The 22,190-nt window shown below is 43.0% G+C and overlaps 1 protein-coding gene across 2 annotated transcripts in view; it reads right to left on the bottom strand.

Annotated features, from left to right (window-relative positions):
* Positions 1 to 22,190, bottom strand: part of SLC23A2 (solute carrier family 23 member 2) — a 62,361-nt gene that overhangs the window by 19,654 nt on the left and 20,517 nt on the right. For both annotated transcript variants that reach the window (XM_072979016.2, XM_020780169.3), the window contains exons 2-6: positions 17,050 to 17,310; positions 14,470 to 14,568; positions 7,559 to 7,675; positions 5,997 to 6,154; positions 2,387 to 2,475 (exon numbers count right to left, since the gene is read on the bottom strand). In XM_072979016.2, the coding sequence (XP_072835117.2) occupies positions 2,387 to 2,475; positions 5,997 to 6,154; positions 7,559 to 7,675; positions 14,470 to 14,568; positions 17,050 to 17,154 (568 nt within the window). In that variant the 5' untranslated portion in view covers positions 17,155 to 17,310. The remainder of the gene's footprint in view (positions 1 to 2,386; positions 2,476 to 5,996; positions 6,155 to 7,558; positions 7,676 to 14,469; positions 14,569 to 17,049; positions 17,311 to 22,190) is intronic.

Below are 22,190 nucleotides of genomic sequence, written 5' to 3'. Positions count from 1 at the left end.
TATAATATGTCTGAAGTACAAACTTGCTCAAGATGCAAATCGATTCCAGTTACAGATACAACATGAGATTTCTTTGGAAATCATTAGCGTTAAGAGTTTATTGAAAGCATTTCCATTCTTATCCAAAGGCATTTATTTGACATAAATGTTAGTTTTTGTAAAATAAGAGCAGAAATATTGGTGAGCGCATATTTCACAGGTTTTGAACATCAAGGGGTGGGGGGAGGGAAATTAGCTATTAATGGGAAATGGGAAGCAGCAGCTACGGCAGGATCTTGACAGATGCTGCCAAAGTGGCATATTCAATATAAGCAGGGCAGGGTGACCATATCTAAAAAGCTAATGCTAAGATCAGAAAAGTTACTGGTTTTGTCTCCAATTCCCAGAAGTCCACAGCCAGCAAGGTACTGCAGCTATGGGTCTCTCAGAGCTGCAGTGCTCAAAAGTAACATTTCCAGGATCCTGAACTGGTACCGAGTTCACATTAGTGGCTTCCAGAGCTGCTCTGGTGCCTTAATTTCCTGCTGCAAGATGAGAACAACAGCTTTTCTCAGAGTGCCTATTTGGAAGATGAAGTAAGATGTTTAAATGCACGTTAGTTGCATGTCATGATAAGCCATAATCTCAAAAACAGTTTCCACACCATCTTCTTTGAAATAGGATTGGGGTTTCCTGGGAATCTGACGCACGTTTTGAATCCAAAGGGCTTCAAAGCAAATGACGGCAAAGGTGTTCTGAGTCATCCGGGCTGCCCTTCTAATAACACATCTGGTCTTGCTCTCCAGCTGCTTCCCTCTGCAATTATTTGCAAATGTGTTTTGCAAGACTTGATATCTGTTTGCCCTACTGGGGTGGAGCAGGTCTTTTCTGTCTACCCACCTGGCGTACCACTGTGAGCATCATCTATTATGTTCCAGTTACCTATGACGCTGCTAAGGCATTCAAGACCTTGTGGCTGGTAAGCAAACTCAGAAGCCTCTGGCACACCACACAACTTGGCATAAACATCAAGACAAACACAATCAAGTAGTCGTTTTCAGAATAGAAACTGCACACAAAGGGTCTTGAAGTCCTTCCTGTTAATTCATGGTTTAGTGTTACAATGGAAAGCATAGTAAGTTCTGGGCTTACTTATTACACTCTCCCCCTTTATGCAGCCATGCCTTCAGAAGCTTTAGCTTCTATTTAAAACCAAGAGAAATGTCTCCTGATGTCTAAAACTGCTCAAAGTACAATTAACCTCCGCAATGATCCGTGGAAAGAAGCCAGTGTCAATCCGTAATTCACAAATCTGGCTGGTTTTCACTAATCATAACTACATTTAACCATGTTTCAGCATTGAACCCTAATTAGGAACTATGGCTAATCTCAAACATAAGAAGTTGTTTCCAAATGCCTTCTCATGACTGCAAAGGAGGGGAAGGGACTATGATGACCCATTACTATCTGTTGCTCGTCCAAAAACACTGACCCTCTGTTTTAACTGTTTATAATTGTGTGTGCAAACTGGGCCACATTGGATAGAACATATATATATATTTCAAGAAAGGCTCTTTAAGAAAGCGTGGACATAAAACGTAAAAGAACCCTGCTGAATCAAGGCAAAGTTCCTGCTTTCAATGGGGGACAACCAGATGCCTCTAGGAAGTTGAAGGAGGGCATGGAAACAAGAGTCCCCCCCCCTCCAGCCGTCGCTCCTTCCTAGATGTAGCCTCGTAGACTCAGCACGTAGCTATCTAGCAGCTGCTGATAAACTGCTTCCCCTTTTTAAAAACCTGTTTCACAGGTATACCAAAGTGTGAAAAATTCTGCTACATTGGATAAACAGCCATAAAACTCATCAAAAGGCTGGCTTAAAATGTGTGTGGTTGTATTGGTATACACACTGCCAGCCTTCTGGAGCAGATCTGAGCCCTGGCTCTTCCTTCTCTCACCCAGCTGTGTGACAAGTGACCAAACAAGCCTGGGTATAGCCCGATACTGGATGTTTATCACATGGTCTCCAAAGTTGTCCACAAACCCCAGGACTGAGTAAAAGACTCTGTTGCCAGTTGAGGGCTTGTTTGTTTTAAAAGTAATTTGTTAAAAGGAAATGGGGGCTTGATTCCCCCACTGTGCCTTTTGGGAGGAGAGCCAGCTGGTTGGTGGAGCCCTGGGCCAGCTGCACAGTCCCAGGGCAACCTCTGCAGAAGAAGGAAAGGGTCAACCGCTTCTGAGTACTCTCTACCTGGAAAACCCTGACAATGGTTGCCGCAAGTCAGAACTGATTTGATGCCACAGGGTGATTTATAACACTGCATCGGGACAACCTCCATCAAGTTCAACTCCCACTCTAGTAAGTAAGAAGGAAGAGGGAAAGGGAGGGAGGGTGGAATTTTTTGCTTACCTGTGTTATTGCATTTCCATTTGTCCAAGGAGAGGATGGCTCTTGCGGGAGCCAAGAAGGCAAACGCACTGGCTTGGAACAAAGGTAACCTAAAGGGAAACCAAAGGACCGGTGGGGGGGGGGGGGAGAGAAAGGGGGGGGTGACAACGTCAACAGCTCAGACTTCTGTGACCGTGCCCATCCCTTCCCTTGTGAATATTTCCTCCTTCAAGGAGAAAAAAGCTGGTTACATTACTATTTGTCCAACCTGGTTACAAAACACTGCATGTCATGCCAGAGGGGAAAGCAAGGGAGGGGATGACGTTGCAAATAGTTTGTGGACTAACTTGCTGAATCTAGATGAGACATGATGGGAATTATATCAGCCTATCGGAAAAATAAGAAATGTTATATATGGGTTTTTCTCTTTTTATATAGCACTGAGGTTGGATGAGACACTCATATTGTGCTACTGTTATATAAACCACTCTGGGCTGCTTAAAAAAAAAAGAGGTCAGTTTTAGCAGTTTAGTAAGAAATGCCTTCCACAACAGCAACAACAGAGCAGCCTAATTATTTCTTCTGGGTGTTATTCAAAGGAATGGTTTTAGGCTCTGCATAGCTCAGCAATCTCCATTACCATGTTGCACTTCCAAGGGCTGTGGAGAACAGAATGGTTATCTAGATCAGTGGTTCCCAGTCTTGAGTCATCCAGATGTTCTTAGACTGCATTACCCAGAAGCCCTTCATCACCAGCTGGGCTGTCCAGGGTTTCTGGGAGTTGCAGTCCAAGAACACTTGGGTTAGCCAAGACTGGGAACTGCTGGTCTAGATGGATCTTCAGGCTGATGATGCTGCGGCTGCCCTTACATTTACAACCTGAAAAGTGACACAAGTTCCCATTGATACACTCTGAAAAGCGACAGAAGCTCTGCGTATGCACTGCATGTCTTTCAATCCAGAGAAAGGCACTTGGTAGCTAAGCCAACATTAAGGGCATTAAAGTCAAAAGGGATTCCTTTACTCCATGTGTTTTTTTTAAAAGATGTTGCTGCCCACCCAATTCCTTATGGTAGTTTAGATGTTACTTCCCTCTTTCTCTCTCTCTCACACACACACCCCTACCCTTCCTTTTCAACACTGGGAGTCTCATGACATGCATAGAGCTTAAAGTGCTCAGTGTCACAGCAAAGTAAATGTGTGAGTGCATGTAGATCTTCTGATGACATATTGATGCCTGTGATGGGTCAAGTGCACCATGTAGCCAATTTTGGCTGGAAAACTCTCATTTATGTACAGGTTTCTAGACAAGGTATGTTAGGGCACCAGCTTTATCAAATAAACTTCAAGGATTGCTCCCCCCAACGGTATCTTTAACATTGGCAAGGGAAGTAAATGCAGTGACCATTAGTTTTTTTTTAAAAGAGGGGGAGGGGGAACTTTACCGGCACATGGACATTTTCTTGGCAAAAGAATAAATATATATTTTGAGTGGATGATTCAGCCGCCTAGGTAATTCTTGGCCACAGTACTTACTATGCCCCTGGCAAAGCCGGTCTGCCTCTGCCCTACATATACATTATTCTTTCAAAGCACCTCTAATTAAAAGCATGCAATTAAAAACATTCTTCAAAAATTAAATCATAGTTTGCTTTGATTTCCAGTTGGCATTTGCTTCTGTACAGAAAGACAAGACAAAGAATCAGTCCACGTTTTAACATACCTCAAGGAAGTCTCATTTGGTATCTAAGCTCACAGTTTACAAGGATGGGATTTTCCTCATCTTGCGGAACAATGTACAGTACCTGATCCTTCTAACACTAGAAGGTCTCTTGGGAACCTCCTGAACATTTCAGGGGTCAGTCTGCCTCTCTCCAAAGAGTTCAGTCGCAATAAATGTTTGAAACCTTGCATAGTCTGGTGATACGTTAACGTGCTTTTTTTCCAAACTAGGCTCACTGAAGCACCTTGCTCTCTAAAAAATGGTTTACTATTTATTTAATAGCCAGAATCTTACTGGCTTGTTATGCCCAGCCTACAGTAAGTGCAATGGGTGCAAAACTTGCAGTGGTGAACTGCTGCAAGTTAATGAGCTGCCAAGGATATCCCTTTCCACCTCACAACACATTCTGGTGGCAGGTAAGGAGGGATGGAACTGGCAACTTGTGAACAAGCAGCACTTCACTGTTCACTGCTGTATACACAAATGCACTTACACCAGCAGAACTAAACAACAGGATTCTGGCCACTCTCTTTCTTTATTGTCTCAAAAGGCAGTCAAGGTGGTTAACTTCAGTATTAAGACTTAAAAACATCCAGAGGTACATATTGTACTGCTGGCTGGATAGATCAGTGGGTTAGATACCTGGCTGTTGAGCCAGAGGTTGGGAGTTTGATTCCCCACTTGCGCCTCCTGGGAGAGGAGCCAGCCTGGGTAGCCTTGGGCCAAAGCTGCATGGTAGTCCCAGGACGCCCCCAAGAAGAAGGGGATGGGAAACCACTTCTGTTTATTCTCTACCAAGACACTCTGTAAAGAGTCGCCATAAGTCAGAATTGATTTGGTGGTGTGCACACACACACACACACACACACACACAGAGTATTTGGTTTTCATGTGAAACATTCCAACATGGAGCATACTTTGTGGGGATCCACACAGAAAGATCTGGAGGTTATAACACAGTAAGGGGAGGGAGACTGGAGTGTGCAACCAGCCTGCTATCAATTATCTCATGTCTCATGTACGTTCAGTTCTTAGTATGAATGTAACTCTGAAGGAAGTGTCTATCTGTAACAATGGAACGGTCATTCCACAGCACAGGAAGATCAATGGAAAGGAGAGAGGAGGCCAGAGCATATTGCTAGAGCTTGGCACAGGAGTAACAGTCCTGCTCTCCTAGCCACGGTTTGGGGAAGAGGAGTGTGCCTTGGGCTCCTGAGTCCCTTAAGACTCCCCCATCACTAGTGTCTTCCTGTAGCCCTGTCTGAGCCAAGTTAACTGTTTTTTAATGGTTACCACTTGGTGAGATTTCAGTTTCAGGCGCCTCTGAGGTTTCAATGATCTGACATATTGCTTTTCATTATCTTAGTATTCAAGTCAAACATGACTGATGATTTTAATTAACTGCCACACTGTTCGGGTTTTTTTTCTTAAATCCTTTTCATCATTAGTTATTAGTTTATTGTTTTCGTTGCAGCAAGCACCACTCTGATGAGTGGGAAAGCAGCCCCTCAAGAAATGAGAGAAAATGTTCTGATGGACTTGTTTTTCTTGTCAGCTTTTTAACAAGACTTGCACCAGGCTGAGGAAGATGGGTAGACGAGGAGGAGAGGGGGAAGATTGCTGCTTAAAGCACTCTCTGGGCAGTTTGCAAGTTATTCAAACATACAGGCTACGCATTGCCCCCCTCAGCAAGTTGGGTACTCAATTTACCGACCTTGGAAGGCTGGAAGGCTGAATCCACCTTGAGCTGGCTACTTGGGATTGAAACTGAGTTGTGAGCAGAGTTTTGGCTGCAATACTGCAGTTTAACCACTGCACCACAAGGCTTCTCATAGATAGCATGAAATATAGGGAGATGGGCACCTTTATATGGTCAATGCAAAGCCAAATCTTATCCCTCAAACTTACCTGCACCCAAACGTTGTCTGTAACAAGGTGGTGATTCCAACGCAGAAGAAGATGGTCCCAATCAGCTGGCTGGTAGCCCACTGGTCAAAGCCGACACACATGGCATCTGCTAGCAAGAAGGGCACTGCTATGGTGCCACTGAAGCAGGTCAAGTAGTGCTGTAAAGACAAAAGGGTCGTCTCATTTACAGCCGGCCTATGTGGCTGCCCTCAGGCTGTTCATGCCAGGACACTTACTCTAAACCACTGGTTCTTAACCTTGGGTTACTCAGTTTTGGACTGTAACTCCCAGAAGCCTTCACCACCAACTGTGCTGGCTGGGGTTTCTGGGAGTTGCAGTTCAAAAACATCCGAGTAACAAAGGTTAAGAACCACTGCTCTAAACCATGTCTCCCAACGGAATGCATTTCCAATTTGGACCACTCTAAATCGATCATATTAAATTACTTCCAAGCAATCATGAATCAGCGCTTACATATGAATAAATACATTTCCGTGCAAACCTTTTCAGAAGGAATAATGGCTTTAAATTTTAATGATCAAATATAAATGAGGGTAAGTTCCCCTTAGCACGCCTCAAAGGAAAGACAATTGGAGTCATTCCTAAAAGCAGAGTTTAACAATGCAGATGAACATTGTCCTGCAAGACCAAAGCTTGCTGGAGAAGGGACAGAGGCACAAAGCCATCATGAATTTGCAAACGGAGGCCACAAAGGGCTGTTCCCTGTGGAAGGCATGCACTCTTGCCAGGGGAGTGGGGCACTGCTCAGGTACAGACTGCCTGGCTCTGGACCCCTCGGGATCAAAAAGATTTGTCTCGGGAGGGTCCAGACCTTCCGTCCTTGAGGCTGAAGAGCCAAAAGCCACCTCTGTCCCCCAGTCCCCAGGGTACAGAAACAATGGGGTGGTATCCCAACCCAAATCCTGTTAAAACAAAGGGAAACTGTGCAAGAGCATTATCTGTTTATTCACAATTTTCACAAGCCACCGGCCATGGGATTCAGGAAGGAGAGTGTACGACGTATTCTGCTCTTGAAAAGTTTCTGTTTGTTTACCTAGGGGCAAGGGTTAGGGAATTGTATCCACGGGTCAGATCGGGTCCGCAACTTTTAACAGAACTCCAAATTCGCTGCCTGAGGTCGACATTTCACTTTGCTTCCGAATGAGGTGTCAGAGTGAGGCCACCTCAGTTTCTCAGAATTTTTTGCTGCTCAGCCTTGCCTTACTGGAAATCCTGGGACCACATTCTGCCAAAGGAGGCTCCAGAAAGGCACCGTCCTATCCTGATCAGACCACAGTCGGCTCCATTTTGCTGCTACACTGAAGCAATCACAGGAGACCGGTCCTAGTTTTTCATCTTCCCAGCTTCAATAATTAAAACCAGAGAACTAGAAACAAGAGTAAGAGGGTCTGTTGTCCAGGATCAGGTTCTGCCGTCTCACACAGCTCTGCCAGAGCCTGCATTAATTAGCACCTTTCCGCCCCTTGTGAACAATACTTAACACAAGAGTCATTGGGAGTGACGCAAAACTCCTATTCCGTCACCGTATGGCTCGACTGTACCTGTAATCCCAAGAAGATGCAGAGGTACCAGGGAGGGACATCCTCAATGGTGTATATCATGTCCGTTCTTTGGGCGTCTGAGCTTCCACTGCTGTCTAGTGTCTCTGCCAGAGAACTCTGCCCAAAACAAAGCAGGGTAAAACGGATTGGTAAGGATGGATTACAGCTGAAAGAGGTCCCAACGTGCTCCCCGCCAGAGCACCTGAAGGGAGAACAGAGTCCTGCTGCTCAGCAGCCAGCAGGCAGAGCTAAAAAGGGACCTTTTTTACCTTCCAAGGGTGAAGCTGCACTATATATGGAAGAAGCATGCACATACTCCTCCTTTCATAGAACCAAGCTCCCTTCTTTTCAAATAAAAAGGGCATTATTCGCTTCCTGTGATATAACTACTGTATCGTCTGTCAAAAAGATTAGGGACAACCTCTTGGATTACACAGACCAGGAAGGGAGAGTCATCAGATGAAAGGATTTTTTTTAATTGAAAGCTGAACTTGTGTAAGAGTCTCTGCTTCTACAACTTGTAATGGTGCTGTGGCTTTCTTAAATGACTTTATATCTTTCGCCACATAAAATATGGAGCAAATTCAAATCAAGGTTATGTTAGAATCTGGCCGAGGCACCATGAGACGCAAAGCTTGACCATACTTGGGAATACAGGAGTGAAAAGGATGGCCCATCTAAGATGCAGTTTGTGAAAAAAAGCAGATGATTCTTTTTGGAAAATCACAGGTTCTTAGGCCTCCGAGACTTTTAGAAGTATTATGGTTTTTTTAAAAAAACAAAACAAAAACCAAACTGTTCAAGGAGGGAACATGGGGAAAGGGAGTCAGAGATGAGGGCTGAGTGGAACGAGACATGCTTTGCATTGACCAGGTGAAGCATCCTGACAGTTCTTTCCAGTCAGGCACTGATCCAAAGCGTGCATGCTTGCACAGGGAGGAGGAAGTGTCTAGTAAATGCCTCTTTCCTGCCCAAGCTTGGTGCTGTGCAACCATTCACACAAGGGACATCTTTCTGCAAGCAGAAGGAATGAACCGGATTCTGTCCAAATCCCAAATTCTACCCCTCGCATATCCAGGTAGGATTCAGAAAGACCCTTGCTCTTTACCTATGCCCAAGCTTGTATGGAGATTTATTTTGGGGGTCACCTGCCGTTCAGAAGCGTAACTTGATGGCCCACTGGCCTTATTTGGAATAATGCAACTTCTTGAGCTCTTATGAAAGCAAATCCACGTGCTTTGTATTTCTGTAATCATCAATATCTAAGGCCCTGCGTCTTCCAAGATCATCAAGGTCTTACATATCTGACAGTAACAGTCTATAAAGCCAAGAATAGCACCGAGTTGAGTCAAGTGCAGTTCTAGTGACTACCAGTTGCAAACAAATAATAAGGTAATGCAAAAATAGGCAACATGTAAAGAGACACTGAAGGAGCCTCCCTAAATAATGTGAGGACCTCGAATGCATCCAAGCATCCTCTGGGCATCAACAGAAGTACCACCGGACTGGTTCTGACACAAATGAAGTCACAACAGAAACATTAACATGCATGCATGTATTGGATAGACTGACAGACTAGGACTCTGGAGAACAGGGTTCAAATCCTTGCCCAGCCACAAAAACTCACTGGGGAAGTGGAACTGGTAAAGCCACCCCTAAAATATCTCACTGACCTTGAGAGCCCTCTTAAGAGTCACTGTTCTGACTTAACAGCACATAACAACAACAAATGTGTATAATTAAATTGTAAACCACCCAGAGAGTGCTTTAAAGACTACAGGCCAATATATAACCCACACACACGCTTTATATCTACCGTATTTTTCACTCCATAAGACGCACCTTTCCATAAGACGCACCAATTTTTAAGGAGAAGAAAAGAGGAAAATATAATCTGTTTTCTTCACTCCATAAGACGCACAGACTTTCCACCCCCCTGTTTTGTGGGGGAAAAGTGCGTCTTATGGTGCGAAAAATACGGTATATCTGTACCTACATCTGTATTACAGCCCTGGTTGATCCCTGGGCTCAGGTTCATGACTCATGAGATATATAGTTTTTATTTTATTTTTTATTGTTAGCCGCCCAGAGTAGACTTTGGTATAGATGGGCGGGGGTGTAAATTTAATCAATCAATCAATCAATCAATCAATCAATCAATCAATCAATCAATCAATCAATCAATCAATCAATCAATCAATCAATCAATCAATCAATCAATCCAGCTGTTTTTATTGCATTACCCACTAGGCAGGGGAGGATGAACCAAAGAGCAGGTAATCACAACATCTACTGAGCACGGTGGCCCTAAGCTGTAGGATCAATAGGTACATACAGCGAGTTGCACAGGAAGTGACAAAAACTATCTTTCGAGGCCAGGAGGGTGGGGAAAAAAAGAGGAGAGACAATGAAGACAGAGAAAAATTAAAACGTGAACCTCATATCTGCTAACAAGTGGCCCACTAACGAAAGCATTTAAGTACAGTATTAAAGCTGAATGAAAACAAAAAGCAATAAACAAACAAACAAACATTTATTGGCAGTTGCCCTTAGAAAGGATATATTTAAGTTACCAGCCTCAACTTGTGTAGAAAGAAGGGCTTATATAACTTCCATGCTGACTTAATCCATGCTTAGTATCAGAGTTGGCCTTATACAGAATGATTTCTTGCCAATCCCAGCCACATGCCAGCCACATGTTCTTAATGCCCCACATCTCCTCACATTCTCTGATGCACCCACGTTGTGCCATCACATCGCAGGAAACAAGGCCACCTGAACAATGCCATTCTTTCCCAAACCAGCACTGATCCAGTAGCAACAGTTAGTGATGCACCATCAAGTTGGAACCGACTCGCAGCAACTCTAAAGGGGCTTTCAAGGTACGTGAGATATTCAAGGAGTGGTTTTACCAGCTCCACACCGCTATAGGGCTGAGTGGGGATTTGGAGGCCGGCTTCTAGAGTCCTAGTCCGTCACTCTACCCACGACACAGGAACGCCCTGGATTCTGTACATTTGGTCAAATGAAATAAAGAAAGAGGGGTTCTGTTTTAAGGAATATCTTTATCGGTAGTCTATGGCTGCGGTGTTTTCAGTTACGGCAACCTGCAGCAGAACTCTTTATACAACTCTGAACTTGCAGGGCAAACGGCTAAAATCCAGTCCCTCAGCTGTGCCAGAACACTCTAATGCCACAGTTATCAAAGCATTAAATGGGATGCGGGCAATCTGGATGGCTCTGTGGAGAACAACTTTCTACCTATGCTTAGGAGAGCCTGTTTGCTTCTCTCTCTCTCTCTCTCTTTCTCTCTAAATCGGTATATGCAATATATGCAATATATACAGTATATTGCATCTCACTCGTTCTGGAGGAAGAAGGCTCCCTTTCTCTCTATCCTGGGAAGGGAACCTCGTGCTGTGAAAGAGGGCTGTAGAAGACTAGCCCCTGACAGTTCTTTTCTATCACCTACCATGCCCTCATCTCGTTTCCGTCTGTGAACGTTGAGGTGAACAAAGGTGTGGCTGAATTAGAACGTCCACAAGTGGGAGGCTGTCATTTTAGCTGAAAGCGGTTCCAACAGGCCAGGCATTTAACAAGCAAAGTGGAGCCGAGGGCTGGAGCGACACCTTGGCAGTAATCCGGACAAAAGGCATCGCCTGGAACCCACACCCAAATTGTGGTACTTTTTTCTTCGTTTTAATAGGCTGTGTGGGCATGCACGCTGCTGCTGCTGCTGCTACTAGGGGCTGAGCACTATCACACCTGTTGTGAACATCATGCCTCACTTCCATCCCCCCCTTTTTAATTTAAAAAAAAAGGTTTTTATGAGCATCTCAGGATGAACAATTTAATTACAGGTCTTTTTAAAAAAAGGAATCACACATCACCCTAAGTGAAGGGAGGCACAAAGGAGAAAAGAAGTCAAAAGAGGTAATAGCTGTCCAGGGAGAGGGAGAGACTGGTGAACTGGGGGGGGGGGAGGAAGGAACCCAGCCTTGGTTCATGGCTTCCTCGGGCCTCTGCAGGATGCCTCCTGTACAGCAGGGGCTCCGTCTGGTTTATCATAAGGAACCACTCTTATTCAGTTAAACATAGCACAGAAAACAAGAGACAAGCGAAGAGGAGGTGAACAGGAAGGTAGGGAAGGGACAGGCAGATAGATGATGAGCAGGGGGGAAAAAGGGGTGGGTTCTGTATTGCCTGAAACCAGGGTGTATCTGTAAAATCTGGAGCAGGGGAAAAAGCGATCGCAAAAACATCGTCGTGAAGTGGATTCGTTGTAATGCGGGGTAATTGTAAAGTGAGGCACGATTGTACTCAGTTTAGTATGCCTTAAAGTGCAGCAATCTAAACGCTTCCTAGGGAGGCTAAGCTGAAAAAAATGATCAGAACGTTTTGATTTTGGACTTGATCTGTACTGTACCCATTCCAGCTGTTCAATTTAACTGGGAGGGAAAATCTCCACCCCATGTCACTGGGCACAAGGCGCTCCGCATACAAGACCTGATGCATCTGAGGGAGTTAGGGGATGGGATGTGGGAAACTGCTGTTTCAAGAAAGAATAATGAGGCTACCCTGGTCTCTTGGGAGGAGGATTTGGAAATGTAAGTCGTTTCTACTCCCAGAAGTAGAAAACCCAGCACTAAGGCAGCAGCTGCCCTATCAGAGGATGTGTTTCTTCTGCCTTGACAGTTAGAGACGGAAAGCCAAGGGAGAAAATAGAAATACGTCAGATTATAAAGTCAAACGATGACTTGGAGCCCAGGGCCCAGTGACCCAGTTGTATAACTTCATCCTATTAGTGAAGCAGGCTGCTCTCACTTAATCCCCTTATAATTGCTACCATCTACAACTTGGGAAATAATCTAGGTGGTCCAATGCTTCCAGTGTTTCCCTTGCAACTCCCTGGCTGCCAAAATTAATCTCTGAAACAAAGGTGGCATTTGGAACAGAAATACTCCGACCTCTTGCCTTCCTGAATGAGCGCAGTGTTTTCAGCTGGACTCTGGAAAGAAAGGGGGTTTGTGCCGCAAGACAACCCCTAATACTGCAGGACTAAAGATAAAAATGTTTATTTCTGTTCGTAATAGCTGAGTAATATGCTGTGCAATCCAGAAATCGGCCGAACAATTATCACGGCTCAAAGCACGCCACAAATTGTGCTCTTTTGATGAACTGATGCTGACGGTCTGTTTCATTCCTTATCAAACAATCTAGACTTTTGATATTAAAGACGAGAGGTGGGCATGGTCTGCCGATTTGGCGGTTCGTGCTGGTTTGTTTCTCAACCCCACAGGTGTGCGGCGCTTCCCAGCCAAACCTCCTCTAGGGGGCGCCCTCACAGTAGGCGGCGCCCAGAGAAGGCGGAGCAACGAACTGCCAAACCAGCAGTTCATGCCCATCTCTATTAAAATCTCTTCATCGGAGTTAGAAAATAAGTACAGTTGAGTTAAATTTAAATTAATTGTATTTTAATTGTTTTATCTTTTTCTTGTATTTTAATTGTATTTTAATTGTTGTAAGCCGCCTAGAGACCTTTGGGTAGAATGGGCGGCATACAAATTAAATAAACAAATAAACAAATAAACAAATAAACAAATAAACAAACAAACAAACAATAAATAAATAAATAAATAAAATTTTCAGACCACAGGGAAGAAAGCAGGCAAGCAGATCAATGAAAGAATCTGGATCAGTGTAGCTCTTACTTTCAGGATGGCATGATTCTGTTTTTGTTTTTTTTTAAAGCAAAAGGAGGTATGAAAATGTGATAGATGGAAAAAGCCGGGGGGGGGGGGACTGTTTAAAGATTCAGAGGAGAAACGAGCTCCATGCAATGAAACCTGCTGCATTGTGTTTCACGGATCCCAACCTTACTGAAAAATATTCCACTCTAAATAACCCCACATACGGTTATATAAACCCCGCACATTTATGGCAGACTACACAAGCTACATAAATCATTCTCTAATCAGAATTTAGACTAGGAGGTTAATTTAGAAGATGATGGCTTGCCATATCTAGGGACAACGGCCTTGAAGTTTTGACAAAGGCATGAATGTTGGACATCAAAGGCAAACAAAGCAAACAACCCAATGATGACTTGATTACTAGACATTCCGATATGTCTGAAGGAGAAGAGAGATGCAGAAAGAAATGAGAACTTCCCCGGGACTGTGGGTGTCTGTTCTTAATGGCCATGGGTCCATCACACTCCTGATGCTGTTTTTCACAGTTTCTAGTTGGTTTTCCATTCTGGGGACAGATCTTTTATTTTCATGATTAGGCTGGCAACCTCTTGGCAGAATATCTCCAAATTTTTAACCAAGCGGTGTAAAGAAAATATGGTGGAGGGGGGGTAGAAATGGTCCTTTGAAGACTGAAGCTGTCATTTGGCAACTGAAGTCAAAAAGCCAAGGTAAGCATGAATGTCCATCAGGGTGGTGGACTTTCTGAATCACCCTCTCACCTCCCATTTGACCAATGCTGCTCATGGGATAAGAAAACAGGGACATCTGATGATTGTGTCACACAAACAACTTATCACAGGACAGGAAGAGTTACAATAAACAAGACTGTGTCAATTTGCTGCAGGAGTCATCATCCGTCCTTCGCCCTCAAATGACACTACTTTCCTTGAACCAGAAGAGTAGAGAAGGGTTCTGCCTCTATTTCTCTAACAGTTCTCTTTTAATATTGTTCATCTCATTTTTTTTTACTCTTATCCAAATGTCTCCACACATTACTACCACACACACACACACTATTTAGATGAGCATCTCCAAAAAAACAATCAATCAACCAATCAAGCAAACAAACAAACAAACAGCCTGGCCACTTCAGAGGCCCATCCTAAGTTAAACTATCAGGACCCCATTTCGGCAATTTATCCCAAAATGTAAAGGCACCTTTTCCGCAATTCCATTTTCTGTAGTATAGATTGCCATCAGCTCTGTGTCTTCTGTGTCTTGATCACCACTGGATGTTGCTCCACCGTTTATTACAACCTAGGGGAAACAAAAAGAAATATGCACCATTTAGGTAACACTTAATACAGCATCTTCTGGGACTAGCGCACAATTTATATTCAAAATAAAAAGCACAGGAGAAAATCTTTATGGGTGGAATCCTTCTAAGAGAAAAAGAAAATATATTTTTTATAGAAATGGCCACCTACAAGATACACAAAATAGTAAATGCTGTGCCCGACAGGCATGTAAGTGACATTTTAGATATCTAAATAGGACTCAAGCAGAGTTCCCAGAACATGTGGTCTATGATAGCTGAACAGTGGCTTCCTCTATGTGACTGGAGGAATATATTAAAACAGGTATTTTAATATCTTTTAATATTATGTTTTAATATACAATATATGAATACAGTAGTGCCCCGCTTAACGATTGCCTCACTTAATGAGGAAATCGCTTTACGACGAGGTTTTTGCGATCGCAATTGTGCTAGCAAAACGATGGTCTAAATGGGGGAATTTCGCTTAGCGATGATTGGTTCCCTGCTTCGGTAATCGATTTTCGCTTTACGACAATCAAAACCAGCTGATCATCGGGTTCCAAAATGGCCGCCGGCTGAAGAAAATGGCCCCCCACTGTGCTTAGGGATGGATTCCTCGCTGCACAGGCATGGAAAATGGACGCCCCTATGGAGGATCATCGCTGGACGGTGAGTTTTCAGCCCATTGGAATGCATTAACCAGGTTTTAGTGTGTTTCAATGGGCTTTTTTATTTCGTTTGACGATGTTTTCGCTCTACAGCGATTTCGCTGGAACGAATTAACATAGTCAAGTGAGGCACCACTGTATTAAATATGTATTACATTTTAATATACATTATTATTATGTTTTAATATACAATAGCTTGGCATCTTCATCAATGTATCAGCTTTGACTCGTCCAGGAGGGAGTATAAAAGCCATTTTCTAGAAAAAGAATTTCATACCTGATACAGGCTGGGAAGAGAATTTTAGCAGGAGCAAAGCAGCCCTCCGTGAAAGTGGACAGGGAGTGGCGTTTTACTCAGCAGGGTTTAGAAACAAATTAAAATGTTAACAGAACGGGGCAAAGAAACCAGTAATATCCAGGTCAAACTTGGCATTTAGCGAACATGAATGTAGCAGACAAGGAAGAAGCAGAGCAATATTTAGTAAGCTATCCTTATCGGCAGAAAGAAAAGCCATCGCAGGATTAGACCAAAGGGCAATCTAGTCCAGCGCTCACTTCTCATCCAGATGTCCCGATGGGAAGTAGGACATGAGTGCCAGAGCACCTTCCCACTCATGTTCTCCTGCAAATGACACCGAGGGAATACAGTATGTCTCTGAAACGGGAAGTAAATTACACCTGTCTCGACTAGTATCTGTTGGCAGCGTTATCCTCCCTGAGTTGTCTATTCCACTGTTACAGCTTTTGAAGGTGGCATTTGCCATGACTTTTTCATAAATAAGGTGTAGAATCAGACAGCAAAAAGGATGATGGATGAGCACGATTCTCCTTTGAGAAAAGGTTGTATCCTTTGCAGTTGTTTAGTTTAGAAAAGAGGCAGGACAGGAAGGAGAACAGGATGAAATTATATACAGGGAGAAAGTACCAAATGCCAGATCTCTTACATGGTGTGTGAGGAAGTAGATCCAGATTGTTCTGAGTCCCTCCACCCACTATTCAGTTTCAAGAATTAAGAGAAAAGTAGAGGGGGAAAACTCTCATCTTCTTCCTCCACCCCATACATGGTTTCATCCTGTTCCCCTTCCTGACCTGCCTATTTTCTAAACTAAACAACTGCAAAGGATACAACCTTTTCTCAAAGGAGAATCATGCTCATCCATCATCCTTTGGGTTGCCTGATTCTACACTTTACCCAACCCTACAGTATTTTTGCACAGTGCCCAGAACACAGAGGACTTAAAGTCATCTTGCATCACGAGGCAGTAATTTAAAGCCATGACTTTATCTAGACAGTGGCACACTCAGCGAGAGTGAACAAACTTGTCTGTTTTCGGAACAAAAGAAGCCCTTCACAAGAAGGAGCTCTGAGGATCATTTCTCAATGCTGGAAGTATTTACTCTTGAACTCCTCTCCACACAGAAAATGCCAGCAGATCCTTCTTTTCAGTAGTTTTAATTTCAGCTTTTACAAACAAATCTTTTCTCCAGGACTGAGTGGCTGAGGAGTTTTTGGAGCAGGAATCAAGTTACAGATGGTGCTTGTGATATAAGGGGGAGGAACATCACAGGAATCCTGCCAGCTCAAGGCTTCCCTATGTAAAAATGCATTATTCCCTGCTATGATAGCAATGCTAATTGGATTATGTCAACAGGTTACTTCTTAGAGATTTATAGTGCAAGGCAACACCTGACCGAGTCCTGCAATGTCACGTAGAAGCCCAACAAGCTAAGGTGCAAGCGACAACCCAGTGCCTGGAAAACAGCCCCCATAAATGGTAAGGGAAAACAATTTATTCGAACACTTAATCTTACCGGTAATGTGAAGAAAGTAGGATGCTTGGATTCATCTTCATATTTTCCTTCCGTTGGGCTTCCAGCCTCTACTGATTTAGACGTGGTGTTCTTGCCAATCCCCATAGCTTCCAATATGCTCAGGAAATTCACGTTGTCTCTCAGTGTTTTCAGTGCAGGAGATGAGTTTTCAATAAAAACAATAGCACCTTAGAAGTCAGAAGAACATTGCAGGCATTTACAACGGAGCGTTAGGTCCAGAATGTAATGCTTCTACCTTTTCTAGAAAAGAAGAGAAGAAACCCAGTGAAGTAAGTTCTGCGATATATGCTGACAATATATTTATAAGTGTTGCAATAATGTCACTGAAGGTTAATATTATGACAAGTCATTGCGTGGAGAACTTCAACCAACGCTCAAGGTTTCCCCATAGGATACACCCTAATCGCAACCTCTCCCCCCCCCCCACCACAAACTCATTCCAATGCGAATAGCAGGAATGTGAAATATCCATTCATTTTTGTTCAGCCCATCCCACCCCTCCTGAGAAGCCGGCACAAATGGCAAAGTCTTGCCACTTTCTGAAAAGAAGCCAAAATGCTGAAATGAACACTCCCCCCACCCCATTTTGCTCTCACTTCCATCTCCTTCCCCTCCGTCTACTGCTTACCCCTACAGACTGCTTACCCCTACAGAGTTATAGATGTCAGCTGCATAAATACTGGGGCCTGCCGTTTGACCTGTTATGACGTAATACCATGCTCACCGATCGCTTTACAGTCATAAGATTCATTAGGTGGGGTAAAGAAATAAACAGATCACCTGTACTTCCTTTACTCTAGATCAGGACTAGGCAAAACACAAAGATGTGTTCATTGCCCCATCCTCCGCCAACCCGCTCCCACACCTTTCCAGCAAAAAGACCCAAAGGCTCTATGGGTCAGTACATACCCTGTACAGGGTAGAGGAAGTGCCATTCCTCTCTAGGGTGAAAATGAAGGGGAGTAACATTTAGGGAAGCTGCAGGTACAAGAAGTGCTTTCACCACAGTTGTTGTTTTGTGCCATCAAGCTGCCTGTGACTCAAGGCAATCCTACACTGCGGGAAAGAGCTCAGCAGTTTAGGTAATCTGGTTGCAGAGCCAGAGGTTGGGAGTTCAATTCTTGCGAGGAGAGTCAGCCTGGGTAGCCTTGAGCAAGCTGCATCATCCCAGGAGAACAGAATGGGAAAGCACTACTGAGCATCCTTTACCAGGAAAACCCTGAAAAGGGTTGCAATAAGTCAGAATTGATTTGACAGCTAATGATGATGGTGATTACACTGCTGAAGTGAATGAATTAAGGAACTATTTGCTTTCAAAGTTGAGATCATGAAGTACATAGTGACTGGAATCCCTGGAAAGAAGACCATACTGCAAGCCAGAAGGATAAATCCCCATGACCGAGACTGGACCACAGAGAAGGCAGTCTAAAGACAAGAGCACAATCCTTGGTTTGCGTGCTTGTGTTTCATGGCAACCTGACCCACAAGTTTATGCCACCTCGTTAAGCAACCTGCACCAAAAGCTATCCCCTGATAACTGTAGTTTCATTTCCTTCTTCAGGGTGGCCAGCAGGCAGTTTATCTGCTCTGAACTTCTGTCAGCCAGCATTTGCAATTAAAAGCAGTGAACAAAAGCAGGGCTAAAGCTCAGGAAAAGGCATATGATAAATCACAAAGCCAGAAATAGCAATAGGAAAATGCTGGATTCCAAAGGCATAATAAAGAGGATTTATTTTAAAAGGCAATCAAGGGTATAAAACCTTCGTTAATTAGAATGGACTCAGAATTTTGCCTGTGGCATTTTCATGGAGATTCTTTAAGAAGCAATGAATAGCCATTGAGAAACCACCATGAGAAATAAATCCCTGTGTAATCTCATGAAAAATGCCAACAAAATCAAGAGAATTCTTTCAATAGTCCACCTAGAAAGAATGGCTAAAGACTCCTTTAAAAACAAGAAACAGGCAAACAGGACAAGCAGAAGGGTGACCCAGAAACACTCTTTTTATAATGAGAGGAACGTGCAAAAGGAAAGAAGGTAGTCTTTTTGAAACACCTGTCTGGTCACCCTATGCATGGACTGCACACAGCTTGGTTGGCTGCAAGCTGAAAAAGGTGCAGCAGAGAAGCACAACTAAGTTCTCTTGCCATGTAAGCAATCCGTGCTTACAGGATTATAGTCGCTCCCTTTTGCTTCTTTTTTCCACGACCAGAGGTGGTCTACATCAACTATGTATGTTATATACCAACTACTGTCTGACCAGCCAGAAAGAGGGGGGGGAATTCACTCATTCAGAAAGCAGCCTCCAGGCCTCTGAAACAGGTTTTTGGTGAGAGAAATGGGACAAGGAAGAGAGACTGGTAGGGGACTGGCTGCCAGCAGACACTGAGAATGGAGACGGGAAAGATAACTGGCATCAACAATCAAGAGATTTAGACTGGCAAGCAGACCGGGAATCTTTTGAAAGACTTTTCACAGACTGTCCTGATTAGCAAAACAAGAATGCATTTAGAGCATTCTAAACAAGTCAAGTAGATAATTGCAGGATTTTGGCAAAGGCTTGATTAGCCAGGCTAGTTAGATGGCGGAGCCAATACTTTCCAGAGCCTCAGTTCTGCACAAAAGGCAATGCCCAACTCATTAGAGAAGGCCAGCTTTGGAGTGCCTTTTTGGCACCTACCCATCCAGTAGTCCCAACACTGCCTCGAATTCTCTTCCACGGGAAGAGGGACACAAAGAAACGGTTCCGTGAAACCTAGTTGTTTCACGAATACTCTTGCTAGCCAGGCAGCCTTCATCCTCTTAACTGTAAAATTCCACACAGAGATATTACAAAGCAGAAACAGAGGATGCATTCTTAGCACTACCGCCTGTCCACGAAATGGAATGAACAGCCAATTCACACATTACCTTTGCAACAAGGGAATGCAACTTGGTGAAATCCGGAGTGGAACTAGCCGAGAGAGGGAAGTCAGATCAGGTAGGCAGAGGCTGCAAATCCTATTTGCTGTCCTCTGAAGATGTCGGCCACAGAGATTGGCAAAACGTTAGGAAGAACAACCTTCAGAACACGGCCAAACAGCCCAAAAAACTCACAACAACCATTAAATCCTATTTTGTTTATTAAGAGAAATATACTGTTCTTCGAAGAGAAGGGTCCTGGCACAAGGATTCTTCCTACTCCCCTTTGCTTGCTCTGCCTTGCACTGGTTGTGAGACAGATCATACATTAGGGGGCCCTGTATCAGAGCGGGAGGAACACTTATGCCATTGCTCTTCTGCTTGGAAGAGGATACTGGTCAAAGTGTATGAGCTGCTTCCCCATCATCCACAAAGTGACATTAAAAGCAATTCAGCCCAGTGCATTTGGATTTGTCAGAACAGAAGCGATTCTCAGCAGGCACTTTTCAAAGCCGAGTGGGGTCAATCCCCTTCATTTTAAGCCATTATGACCTCGACTCAATGAGAGGGGGAATGGCTGGTGAACAAGAAGCAAAGAACTGCCCTCCGGATGGAAGTGCACACTCTCTTCCGAATTTGGAAAGAAGAGCAAGGAAATCACTGGAGGCTTGGAAAATGCTTGAGAGATCTCCACTGTCAATGTTTACTAACATGAGAGTGCAAATTGACAAAAGCCCACGTACTCCCTCATTGAGTGTAGTGTGAAACATGATTCCAAAGACTGAGGGGCTATATTTGTTAAAGTTCCAAGAGAACGGATCCTTCCTTTTCTTAAGCAGCACATGGGGTTCATCCACGGTGGCCCAATTCTTAGACAAGACCAACCAGCTGCCTTTGAGGATAACTTTGGCTCATGTCAAGGCCAGCTGCACGAGCAGTATTTCCAAGCTAGTGCAAGCCTGATATTCAGCACAGGGTCCCTTGTGCAAGCACTGCATCCAAAGTTGTGCAAACAGTTGCACATTAAAGCGGTTGTACAATATTATAATCCAGCACAGCGGCACTAGACTGAGATTTTCACTCAGCTAACATTGTGCTGGAATTTGGACGAGATATTGACCATGTCCAATCTTTGTGCAGTTTATTTATTTTTAAAATCCCTACCTCCGTTATTTCAACCACATCAGGCTTCTTAAAGGATTATCAACTCCGATCTTTCTATTTTACCTATGGATCATGCCAATGCAATAATTATTTAGATATACCTTCACAACAAATATGTGTAGAATGAGGAATTGCTAACGTTACCTCTTCATGTCATAGTCTATTGAGTTTGCCTTCATCCCAATAATAATAAAGCTGATACAATTGGTAAAATAAAGAAAAAATACAGTTGTTACTTCTGAAAGATGGGCATTGAAATCGGCCACGTGTATCAGGAAACTGAGATTCAGACTCTTAAGATTTTATTTATGACTGGTGCCATCTAAAGGTGACTAGAATTTAGTAATGGCTTTCTGTGGAGAATATCATAAATCTGATGGAAAGGGTGTTCTTCAAAAATGGAGTACAAACTCTATGTGTGTTTGTGTGTAGTTCATCCATTTTTGAGGAAGAAAATTTCCATCAGATTTAACAATATTCCCCCAAAGAAAATAATCATGGGGACCAAAGATAACTATTTTAAAAACAATTGTTTTGTTTGTTGTCCTGTCAGCATTTAAATAATCCAGTCTCTGAAAAACCTATTTTTTCCTTAAACATTCCAAACTCAGCATTAATTTTAACCAAAGAAAAAAAGCTGGGGGGGGGAACAGACAAAGCCATTCTCTGAGTTAACAACATATTGTTTTCTTTTAAAATTGTATTTGTTTGGTTCTTTTAAAATATTTGTATATGTACTATTTTTTAGCTTTAACATATTGATCTGTCTTGGGTCATTTTTAAGGAGAAAGGCAGGATAAAAATATTTTAAATAAATGAAACTAAATAAATAGAACTTTATCACATTCACTTTAACTTATCTAGAAAGTCTTTATCAGAATTATCAGCTGAGAGAGCATGAGTTGCATATGCATTAATAATAATAATAATAATAATAATAATAATAATAATAATAATAATAATAATAATAATAATAATAATAATAATAATAATAATAATAATAATAATAATAATAATAATAATAATAATAATAATAATAATAATAATAATATAG

The sequence above is a fragment of the Pogona vitticeps genome, chromosome 8 (assembly GCF_051106095.1).
Source record: "Pogona vitticeps strain Pit_001003342236 chromosome 8, PviZW2.1, whole genome shotgun sequence".
NCBI classification, from domain to species: domain Eukaryota; kingdom Metazoa; phylum Chordata; class Lepidosauria; order Squamata; family Agamidae; genus Pogona; species Pogona vitticeps.
This window is presented reverse-complemented; position numbering and strand designations above follow the sequence as displayed.